Raw genomic sequence first — 12,835 nt, forward strand, 5'->3', positions numbered from 1 at the left:
AATTAGAAAAATATAACAATTGCATAAATTAAAATGTTTTAGGGCCCACGATAATATATGAAGTAGGTTGTGTGCATTTTTGGGCTTGCACTATTCTTACTAGAATACTTCTATGAAGTATTTTATTTAAACCTTATTAATAATCAACATTTCTCTTTTATTTCTCCTATTATTATTGATAATGATGAAGTAATTGATAATATATTTTCTATAATATGTATACCTCTCCCTTTATCTTTTTATTTATATTTACCGTATTATACTTTTTAAAATATTTTACTTCGATCTGTATAATATAGCAAATTAAAAACACATGCGTCATGGCAATAAGCATTATGATCGCCTTTTTTCTGAGTGTTATGGCGATGGGTCTTCTCGCTGCCCGTGTCGTCGCCCAATTTCCATGAATTTTGGCCACAGTCATGCGTCCAATTTTAATTTAGCATGTACCAAAAAGGCGTCCATCTTTAGGATTGTCGTAAGCCCCGTCGTCCTATCCACTTTTTGACCATTTAGCGATTAATTGGCGATAAAATTTCTTTTCGCCATTTTGTTATTCATTTGTAGTGAGCAGTGACACAGGAATATACAAAAATAATACTTTTGCAATTCTCTAGGTTATTTACATTTTATCTATCAAAGTATTCAACAATCATACTAAACATCATATAATGTGTTATTGTTAACAGGTCGAGATTAAACCGGCCAATGTATACCTAAAAAAGAGCTGATATCCGGTTCACAACCCGAAAACTGAGGATATATATAAATATATATAAAGCTTATTTTGACAGAAGGGAAGATCATTATCATTAGCAATGTTTTCAGTATCATCATTATTCTCAACATATGCCTCATTAATCACATTAATCACATTAATCCAACAATTCTACCATCAAATAATACCAACCCAAATACGTGAATACATAACCCACAAAATCCAACAATGGTTCACCCAATCACTCACATCCTCCCCCACAAAATTTACTCTCGTTGTCGAACAATTAGATGATTCTGATTACCATTGTTTAAATCAAGTATTCTACGCTTGTGAAGCGTATCTTTCTACCAAACTTAAATTTTGTTCGACTCGTCTTAAAGTCACCAGACAAACAAAAAAAGATAACGTGTTATACAAGCTATCTCAAGGAGAAAAATACTATGAAGTTTATGAGGGTGTACAACTTGAATGGATCTTCGTCTGTAATGGCTATTCGTCTCAAAATGAAGTCGATCATTCTAAACCTTTCAAAACTCGGTTTTCAAATAAACTTTATTTCGAGCTTATATTTGATCAAAAACACAAAAATAAAATATTTGATTCATATTTACCTTATATTCTCAATTTCTATGATGAAATTATAGAGAAAAAAAAGGAATTAAATCTATATACCTTAGATTGTGGGGGTGGTAAACACCCAAGAGGATGGAAATCAGTTAAATTTGAACACCCATTTACATTTGATGCACTAGCAATGGATCCTGAGGTGAAAAAATCTATTATTAATGATTTAAATAAATTTACAAAAAGAAAAGAATATTATAAAAAAATAGGAAGAGCATGGAAAAGAGGGTATTTATTGTATGGCCCACCAGGAACAGGGAAATCAAGTTTAATTGCAGCAATGGCTAATCATCTTAAATTTGATATTTATGATCTTCAGCTTTCTTCAGTAGATAATGATTCTGCATTAAGAAGATTATTGCTTTCTACTACCAATAAATCGATACTTGCTATTGAAGATATTGATTGTAGCTTAGGATCCGCGGATCGTCAAGTTAGTAGTACTTTTGCTAATCAACTTAAACTTAAGGATATGTTTGGAAATAATCATGAGCTTGAGATGGATTCACAGGTTAGTATTCTGCTTTTTTTTTTTTTTTTTTTAAAGCTAGCTTCAATTATTTTTAATGATTGATTAATTCTAATTTTAGATTATATTTTTAGTGTTGTCTTTGTCGGTTACTATATTAAGTAGCTAGTCATTGATTATAATTTACTACAGTTTGATTATGATATATATACCCGAACTGAAAGTAAACAATCCGAAAATGTGTTCATTTTTTAGTTTTATTGAACCGACAGTATTCGAATCGATGTTGTACCCAAATCGATTGATAACTAAAAATTGGAAAGCTGAACCCGAGTCGTAACCGATTTTTGTAACCGACACATAACCGTTAATCGAGATTACCCGAACCTAATAATGACCGTCCCAAATCATGCTCGAAACCGAACTCGATTCGGCTAAAATCGACTTAACTCGAAAAAATTTTAAATCGAACTGCTGTAAACCTGAATTAATTTTTAACAATGAAGTATGATAGACTCATACTCAATCATCTTATTAGTTAATCTAATAAAGTGTTAGATATTTTAATAAATTAAATTTTATAAATACATGGTTTCATATATTTAGATTTAATAATCAATGGTCAATGTTTATTTAACTACTTTTAATCAAAATTAGATGAAAATTAATAGAACTTTATAATCTTAATTTTTGGTCAAACAAGTAAAAGTAACAAAGTAATAATGATCACTAATTGATTTGCATTTTTCATCTATTTTGCTTTAAGTAAAGGTAATCTTATCATCAATTAAAAAATGACTAACAACTTAATTTGATATTGACTCGATCGATAGTAATTAGTAATACGTAGCTGAATTCTGTAAAAAAAAAAAAAACCTCGAACCCGATCTGTACCCGGCAAAACCGAACCAATTATTAACCGATTGACAATTGACACGAACTTCAACCGACATCGAATTGATGCTAACCCGATAGCTCAAATAACCGATCTTCAACCGCCCGTGACTAACCGACCCGAGTGTGGTCCGGCGTAACACGCAACCGAAAAATAACCGATCCGAAATACAAGCGAACTAAATAACACCCGACCGAAATCGATTCAATCACCCGAATGAACACCTTTAATACCAGCATATTAACGGCAAAAAACACAAAGTTAGTTATACCGTTTAAATTTAAATTATTAGAGAATTTGTTACTTTCCTCTAAAAGTGTGCAACTATTAGTCATACTTTTTAAAAAGTATTACTTTTTTACCATGATAAATCTAAGAAAAAAATAGTATTAACTTTTTATTAAAAAGTAACAAGTTCTTGCATTTCACAATTAAACACAGTTTGTATTTAAACTTTTATACAAATAATAAGATTCGATTTTCTTTTTATTTTTTTTTTAAATGATAAGATTCGATTCTTTGTACCTATTTATTTAAACGAATGTGAGTTTGACATGAATGTGGTGATCAACTTTCACGTCTATAAGGTTACCATTGTAAGTGCCAAAGCCACGTAGACAATAGTGGGTTGATCCCAATCAGTTCATGTTAAATTATTTGTCAATGAATATTTCAAAAAGTACGTCCCACACATTACACGTGGTCCATATCTGAAAGTTGGAATGCCTGCTAAAAGCCTGTGGTTTTGGGATCATATACTTGTTCTTATCATCATAGCCTCACAGGGATTAAATATTCAGACCATAAAAAATTAATATTCTTTAGTAAAGTTTTTATGGAATGTTGACCAAAATTTAGAAAAATATCATTTTTTAAGATAATAGAGGTATAATTATATTGAGTAATAAATTTGATAGAGGAAAAAATAAAGATTAAATATTAAAAAAGATAAAAATAAAGTTTGTGGAAAAAAAATATAAGGACCATAATTAATAAAAAAACGTTTTTATAAATTTAGTGGGAAACATAAAAAATATAAAAATGTTAAAATGAAATTAGTGGAAGATATGTGGGGACCATAAGCATTATTAAAATATTAAAATGAGATTGAAAGTTATTTTTGTCCAAAAATTTGTGATATACATTGATAGTAGAGATATAATTATATTTAATAATAGATTTGACAGAGAAACAATAGAGATCATAAATATTAAAAAAATTAGAAGAAAGTTTGTGGAAAAAAATATGAGAACCACAATTAATATAAAAATATTTTTATAAAGTTAGTGGGAATTATGTGGAAAACATAAGGAATATAAAAATATTAAAATAAAATTAGTTGAAAATATGTGGAGACCATAAGCATTATTAAAATGTCATAATGAAAATGAGTAAAGTTATTTTTGTCCAACATTTGTGTTATACCACTACAAAAAAGGATCAAAATGGCGACAACGTGTATCGTCGCCATTTGATACCTAAATAGTCAAAAAGTTGCCCTGGCGACGGGCTGGCGACGAGAATATTAACGGTCGCCTTTTCGTTCGTCACTAACACAATGTTGGTCGTCATTTCCTCGCCTATTTCTCATGACATATTGCGACCACTTAGCGACGAGCACGCCCATCGCCGCCAAGAACGTCTGACATGGCGACGAACGCCCTCCTCGCCAGCTTCTCGCCAATACGGGCCACCATGGCGACCAACTTTCGTAGCCTATTCGCCCCGTACGCGACCACGGTTTCGTCCCTATATTGTCGCCATATATATATATATATATATATATATATATATATATATATATATATATATATATATATATATATATATATATATATATATATATATATATATATATATATATATATATATATATATTAAGTGTAATATTTAGATCAAAATATATAACAATAAAACAATTAAAAAAAATAAAAGAATTGGAAATGTTATATATAAAATTAAAGTTTATTTACAAAGTCACAAAATGTACATATATTTAATCATTCATTTGGAGGAGGTGGAAGAGGGGTTGATACAAATTGAGATGGGATTGAATGAATTTCAAAAAGAGTTCTCGTTCTCTTTGAATTTGTTCAGTCAGCCTTGATGAGTCTCATAGGCAGTCTGAGCATTTCCCATTCGTACTGCTTCCCATAATTGATTATTAAACTCCATTTGGCGTGCTTCTAAATCCGCAAACCTTTGCTGAATAATGGCGTCATAATCAGGTTGTGCTGGTTGAGAAGACGGAATATCCATAATTCGAAAAATACATAAAAATAACATTAAACATGATCAAGTTATATACCATAATTCGAAAATATTTTAAAAAAATATACAAAACATGACGAAACAAAATAATAACATTAGATCAAAAATAAATTAATCCATAATTCGAAAATTACATTTAAAATTAAAAAAATCTTAAAATTATCACTTTAAACATGCTCAAAATATAAAAATATCAAAAAAAAAGCATACATTATTCAACATAAACATCATGAAATTACATGAAAAAACATGTTGAAGATGACAATGTACTCCATAACATAAAATCAAACGTAAAAAAAAAACATTCAAACATAATTTATCATCATAATCATCAAGAACATTGAAAAACTTCAAAAAAATAAACAATAAACACTAACCTTTTAATAAGAAGATGAGAATTTTAGAGTTGAAGATGAGTAGTAACCACAAGAAGATGAGGACGAGATTAAGAGAAAAACGAAAGTTAATAGAGAATGAGATTAATGGAGGAAAAGAAAGAAAATTTAGAGTTGGAAGAAAATGAGGCGTATAGTTTTTTCAGCCGTGGGTATTTAAATGAAGATAGATTTTTACGAAATGAGAAACTAGGGCAAAGTACTGGTTTTTTCATGTGGATTTGGCGACCGCATCTTTGGTCTCTGGATCGTCGCCAGCTGCAACGATTGGACAGAATGTTTGACTTTTCAAGGTTGGCGACCGACGCTCTGGTCGCTGGTTCGTCGCCCGACTGGGAAATGAAAAAAGTTTTGGGTGTTGCAGTAAGCAAAAAAACGGCTGATAGGATATCAGCTTTCTACATTTTATTATTATTATTATTATTATTATTATTATTATTATTATTAGTATTATTACTATTGTTATTATCACTATTATTATTATTATTATTATTATTATTATTATTATTGTTGTTGTTATTATTATTATTGTTATCGTTATTATTATTACTGTTTTTTTTGTATTATTAGTATTGTTATTATCATTATTGTTGTTATACATATATTATTGTTGTTATATATATATATATATATATATATATATATATATATATATATATATATATATATATATATATATATATATATATATATATATATATATATATATATATATATTATTGTTGTTGTTATTTTTATTATTATTATTACTACAAAGTATTAATATTTTCAAAGGAATATAATAAAATTGTATTAAATATTAAATATTACAAAATATTGAATAATTACATATAAATAATTAAATTACTCTTCATCACTAAAATAGTCATCGTTCTCAACATCTTCATCTTCGGATTCTTCGTTGTGGGAAACATCTTCTTCTTCAATTCCAATACGGTCCCTAATTTCTTCTTGGAAAGCAGCATCTTTGGATTCCTGTTCTATTTCTTTGTCAAATTTATTTTGTTTGGCTTTGCAAACCGCTCTCCAATCTTTTAAATTTTGTCTAGTACTCGGATATGAAAGATAATATACTTAACATGCTTGACTTGCCAACACAAATGGATCATATAAACGATACGAGCGACCCTGATGTATATCTACTAACTTATATCGTTTATGAATTTTGGTTCCGTGGCTATTTTCAGTAGTAGTTGGGTCATACCAATGACATCTGAACAACGTTACTCTTTTGATAGGTATCCCCGGGTATTCAATCTCTACAATTTCAAGAAGTTGCCCGTAAAAATCTTTTTCGTTTGGTAGAAGTTGTTTACCATCGTATTCTCTTCAGGTTTGCGATGGTCTGTCTTCAGGTTTGTAAGTCGACCAATAATAGACATCTTGGTGTGATTTTTACAACCTTCATATAAAGGACTATTTACAGAATTTAATATTTCAAAGAACTGTCGACACTGAGGGTTTGGATATTCGTGAACGTGTACCGGTGGTTCATTATCTACTGACACTACATCATACGGTGAGGGAAGAAAGTGATGGTAATTGTCTGGAAACACACTAGCTACTGCATCATGCACCATCTGTAAGTATTTAATTGCTCTCCCACTACCGCTACATCATCAGATGTTGTTCCTATCTCTGTGTTTTGATGATATTCCCACTCATAGTAATTTTCAACAAACCCCCTTCTCATTAGATATTCTCTTATTTCATTTGGTTCCTTATAGCAACAATTTTTACACTTTTTACAAGGACATCTAATCTCAGAACTCATGCTTTGTGTACTAGCAAAATCTAAAAACTCTTTCAACCCTCTCATAAATCTTAAACTAAACTTTCCATTTTTTCGTCGATTGTACATCCAACTTCTTTCTTTCCTAGAATTCATTTTTAACACCTAAATATAATATAATAATATAATTATTCAACTGATTAGTAAAGTAATTTAATGACAATAATAATATATAAAACAATTCATCAAAATAAAATTAACGACAATCAAAATAAAATATAAAACAATAAAAAAATATAAAAAACTCAAGTAAATAACAAACGAAATAAAATATGTACTAATTAAATAAAAAAAAATAAATCAAATTAACGACAATAAAAATTAAATATAAACAATAACAATAAATAAAACAACTCACGTAAAGATTAAAAAACAAGCTAGATAATAGAATAAGAAAACCACTAACCTCTTCTATATGGCGACAAAACGGCGATCACAAATCCATCGCCACATTTTGAAATTCAAATTGATAAAACATTGGCGAGGAAATGTCGCCAACGAATTTTAAAAAAAAAGAAAAAATCAAACTAGCGACTACTTAGCAACCAACAACCCTGTCGCCCTATATAAAAATAAAAATTTATAAAATACTGTCTTCGAAGGCGACTACTTGGCGACCGACAACCCCGTCGCTAAATATTTAAAAAAAAATAAAAAAGTTAAATGCGCGTGGCGAAGGATTGGCGACGACTATTCCCGTCGCCTATTTGCTTTCCCTTTTTGCGACGACCCTCGCCGTCGCCTTTCCGTCGCCACGGGCGACCAACCCGCCCCTCGCTATTTTTCCATCGCTATTTCGATACTTATTTGTGGTGTACATAGATAGATTTTTTATGGAAATAACAGATAATACACCAAAAATGGAAAGTAGAAAGTTCTTTACGGAACAGAGGGAATATATTTAATTCAATAGACTTTTACCTGTCGGTAAGACATAGGCAAAGCCACACCGGGGGCCTGCGGAGACCCGACCTCCCTTGCCGAAAATGCAATCCTCTGTAATTTTGGCTTTGGCCCCCTTATTAATATATTATATACTTTAAAGAATGCATAATTGTAACAAAATTATTAGGTATTGGGATAACATATTTTTATCTTTCATACTTTCACATTTGAACTATTATTTATTAGTAGACTAATAAATTTTTTTATTGTGTTTTTTTAGACTTAGAAGACAAATATTATAAAGTCAAAGTCACATGGTTTTTCAAAAGGTGTAATTTTCGTACTTTAACAACATTTTATATAATAAATAATTTAATAGTATATCGACAATTTGACCCCTTTTAACTCAAAATCATGGCTTTATTCTTGCAGTAGCATGAATATCAGGTCAATTACTGCTAACTAGCGTAGTTTTATAAACTAATGTATTCCTTTGAATCAGACCCAAATCAAAATTCATGAGACTTAAAAAAATCGTACACATATTCATCAGGAGGGAGTTCAAAAGGATTTTAAACACATAGCTTAAGACTACTCTAGTAATCATAATCAACTTTATTCTAATAATAATTACTTTCTCCGTTTTTAATAAAGTCCCATATAAGAAATGTTCACGGAAATAAAGAAAAATAAAATATATTAGATATTAAATAAATTATTTAATTGAATAAAAAATTAGAAAAATTACCGTGAATAATACAAACTTTCATTGATTTTCCTACACTAATACGAACTTTCGATTAACCCTGAATAATACCAACCTTTATGCGCATTTCCCTCTAACATACTTAACTTGTTGAATACCTACAATTGTAGGTCAACTTGCCCAAAAAAAAGAATATAAAAAATACAATAAAAGTACTCAACATCAGCACAACACAACAGTATAATCAAATTTCTACGCAAATTGCTACTCCCCAAACTAATTCAAGTACTCAATAAAGCGAGAGTTGGATCTCAAAATAGTTTCAATCACTATAATAAAACAATTAATGAATCAAACAAAAAATCAAAATTGGAGATGAAAATTTGAGCTTAAATTGTGAAATTAAAGCTTCAAGAAGAAACAATCAATGGAGTTTTACTTGTTCTTCGATCTTTGTTGTCGTGGACGTCATCCTCTTGTATCGCAGCAAATTGTAGAAAAAAGGAAAAAAATGTGTATTCCTACAAATTGAAGTGTTTTTTGCAGATGTGTATTTCTGCCATCACCATCTTCATTAAAATCCACCACCACCAACCCTCCCTTAAACAGCATCTGCGTAGCCTTTTTCACCTTTCTTCCCCCGATGTGACCTCCACAAACAACCACCATAACCACTTATCCTAAATGTGAACCACCGTCATAACCATCCAACATTTGAACCAACATCATCTTACTCTACCTTTTCACATCCAAATTCGTCCATCAAAATCTACCACAACCATTAAATTGGTGTTGCAGATATGGCGTGGTAGGCCTTGTGGGGTGGGGAGTTATCGCAGAGGGAGGCGGAGGGGAGGGGGTGGTGCACATTTGGGAGATTAAAGAGGGGAGTTGGTGTTGTTTTTATTTAAATTTACTTTATCTTTTCTTTGAGTAGAAATTATCTGTTTAATAGATCACATGTAAAATTGGATGTTATGGGAAAACATACCTTAAAATTGATATTATTTAGGGATAATTGAAAATTTTTTGTATTATTGTAGGAAAATCAGTAAAAGTTTGTATTATTCATGGTAATTTTTCCTAATAAATTTGATGGGAGAAAAGTATGGACTATAAGCATTAAAAAAAAAAAAGTTAGTGGAAAAATGTCGGGACCATAACTAATAAAAAATATTTTTGTAAAGTGAATGGGAAACATGTGGGGACCATAAGAAATATAAAAAAAATTAAAATAAAGTTAATGGGAGATATGTGGGGTTCATAAGCATTATAAAAATATTAAAGTGAAAATAAATAAGGTTATTTTTATTCAAAATTTGTGATATAATTAAATAGAAAATTCTCTTATGAAAATAATAAATAGAACAATAGAACATTGACGAAGGAGTATTAAACAATAGAGAAGTATCGTTGACGCAACATGACTACATGGGTAATTATCAATTATTGATATCAACTTAATTCTTATAATAGAACATTGATCATAATAATAGCATTAATTTTAGCAAGTCTTCTCAGAATAGGAATAACTTTGCATTATTTTTCACGTAGAAATTTATTATCTATTTATGTTATTGACATTGCATGTGATTTGGTGTTATTTTTTTAAGTTAAAATTAAATAGTTGAGATACCGTTTTTTTATTAAATAAAATTATATTTTCAATTTTTATTAGTGGGATTATCTAACTTATAACATAAAGTGCATTTTAATTCATTTTAAAATAAAACGACATCCTACAATATTATTAAAAAGTCGAAATCCTTATTTAGTGTCCAAATGGTGAGACTAGGTGTCTTTGCCTTTTTTGCTTTTTTATTGTAGTGTGTATATGTCTTCTCTAATAGTAATGGAAATATGAATTTTATCATTAATGGAGTTATTTTTTCTATTTTTATTTACAAGCAGAACTTTTTGATTTTACATTATAAGGAATATATATATATATAATAAATTTTTAATATATATTTATTGTAAGAAGGTGAAAAGTTAAAATTTTGGTTAGGACCCTAAAAATGTTTTGTTTTGTAGTTTGAGCAAAGCAAAAATGAAATTAGAAGTTTGAGAATTGAGACTGATAATCAGTGAATGCAGATGTCATTATCGGGTTTGCTGAATTTCATAGATGGATTATGGTCAAGTTGTGGGGATGAAAGAATATTCATTTTCACAACAAACCATAAGGAGAAGCTTGATCCTGCATTATTAAGACCAGGTCGAATGGATATGCACATACATATGTCTTACCTGACAATGCCTGCTTTCAAAATCCTTGGATTTAATTACCTAAAAATATCAGAAGATCATCATCTTCTTAAAGAGATTGAACAACTTATAGAATCTGTTGAAGTTACACCAGCTGAAGTTGCTGAAGAACTCATAAGGAGTGATGATCCTGAAATCGCTCTTTCTAATGTTGTTCAGATGCTTAAACAGCATAAACTTGGATTACATCAACACAAAATAATTCATTTTCCAAAGTGGAATTATGGAAATCTTCAAAATGGTCTACAAAATTTCACTAATGGCGTCGGTATCGACGATATATCAGACGATGATTATTCTACTGATTAAGAATAAAGAATCATGTATGGGTTGACTTTCTTGGATAACTTATCGTCTATGAGATGTAATTTATTTATTGTTTTAAGACTTTAATTTATGACAGCATAATAATAATAATAATAATAATAATAATAATAATAATAATAATAATTTCATATTTTAAAATAGGTAATGATATTTATAGCTCTTAGGGCCGTACATAAAAGCTAGTAAATTATATTTATTATTAATAATTTTAAGTTTTCAAAAGAATTTAGTATAGAAAATTGGAAATAATTAATATTTTTTATAGTTATTTTAAATTCTCAAGAAAGAATAAATGATAAAATAATAAAATATAATTAAATCTTATGTTTTCAAAGCAAAAACAATAAAGAATTACATCAAAAAATATACAAGATTTTTTTTTATATATAGCCGTTAGGGATGTATATATCGTTTTCTTTTTAAAATTATGTCATGTTAGATGGCCTTTTCTCTCAGATTCACTTTAATCGTTTTTTTATTTGTTAAGACATATCGTCACAAACTTAAACAAGAAGTATATATTCTCAATTTCTCATATTATATAGTATATATGAAATAGGCTAATGTCCAATATATGAGGTGTGTCTTTTGGTGGGATGAGCTCATCATACAATAATTTGTGTAGATAATTAATTAAAATAGTAAATAGAAGTTTTAGAGTTCAATAATAGTTGGGTTTGTATTTTTCTAACATACAAAATCTTGGGTGAGATTGTCTTTCTTATGAGACGCATCTTATTAGGTTGACTTAATTTTATTTTATTTTTTAACAAATTTTAAGATTTAAAAGGTCAATTTTAAGACTTATAAGACTAATTTTAAGGCTTTAGAATTGTTATTTTGAGTCATTAAATTTGACTATTTAAAGACTTAAAAGGCTAACTCTAATATTTAAAAGACCAATTTGAAGACTTATAAGACCAATTTCTAAAAGTTCACGTTTCAACTAGCTTGTAGGATGACTTAAACATTTAAACTGGTGTTAAAACTTTGAAATTGATCTTTTAAGTATTAAAATTTGTTTTTTATGTCTTACAATTGACATTTTAAGTTTTGATATTAGTAAAGTATGTCAAAAATTCAAAATCAAAAATAATTTACTTGACCTGGGGCAGTCGCACAGCTTAGACCATTTCAGTGAAGAGTTACTTGGCCTCGTTTTTTTAAATTGAAGTTTTTTTATTAGATAAAAATTAAAAATAGGAGTTTTAGAGTTTTAAAATAATTAGATTTGTATTTCTATCATTGATTTACAACCTTGGTTATTTATTTATTTATAAGGCAAAAACTAAATATCACTTCTAGAGCGTTTGTTAATTTTAAAAAATAATAGTATATTTAAAAAAGTAATTTAAAAAATAAAATAAAAGATAAAAATAATTAATATATTTTGACGTGTTTGGTGATAAATTCTAAAATATATTTTAGTTTACTACTGAAATTAATATTAATCTATTAACGAAGTGAGGCATTGGTTAGCAA

The 12,835-nt window shown here is 28.8% G+C and overlaps 1 protein-coding gene across 1 annotated transcript; it reads left to right on the plus strand.

Annotated features, from left to right (window-relative positions):
* Positions 1-313: 313 nt before the first annotated feature.
* LOC130821597 (AAA-ATPase At3g50940-like) lies at positions 314-11,426 on the plus strand. Its single transcript, XM_057687386.1, has 4 exons — positions 314-478; positions 690-710; positions 795-1,856; positions 10,856-11,426. The coding sequence occupies exons 1-4, from the start codon at positions 314-316 to the stop codon at positions 11,333-11,335; spliced, it is 1,728 nt and encodes a 575-aa protein (XP_057543369.1). The 3' UTR covers positions 11,336-11,426.
* Positions 11,427-12,835: the final 1,409 nt, after the last annotated feature.

The sequence above is a fragment of the Amaranthus tricolor genome, chromosome 8 (genome assembly GCF_026212465.1).
Source record: "Amaranthus tricolor cultivar Red isolate AtriRed21 chromosome 8, ASM2621246v1, whole genome shotgun sequence".
NCBI classification, from domain to species: Eukaryota; Viridiplantae; Streptophyta; class Magnoliopsida; order Caryophyllales; family Amaranthaceae; genus Amaranthus; species Amaranthus tricolor.

Bases quoted from the DNA above. Each gene is read 5' to 3' on its own strand.
- LOC130821597 (XM_057687386.1), top strand. From the start codon at position 314: ATGCGTCATGGCAATAAGCATTATGATCGCCTTTTTTCTGAGTGTTAT. The intron at 711-794 runs GTATACCTAAAA...TTATTTTGACAG, and splicing joins TCGAGATTAAACCGGCCAAT to AAGGGAAGATCATTATCATT. The intron at 1,857-10,855 runs GTTAGTATTCTG...CAGTGAATGCAG, and splicing joins AGCTTGAGATGGATTCACAG to ATGTCATTATCGGGTTTGCT.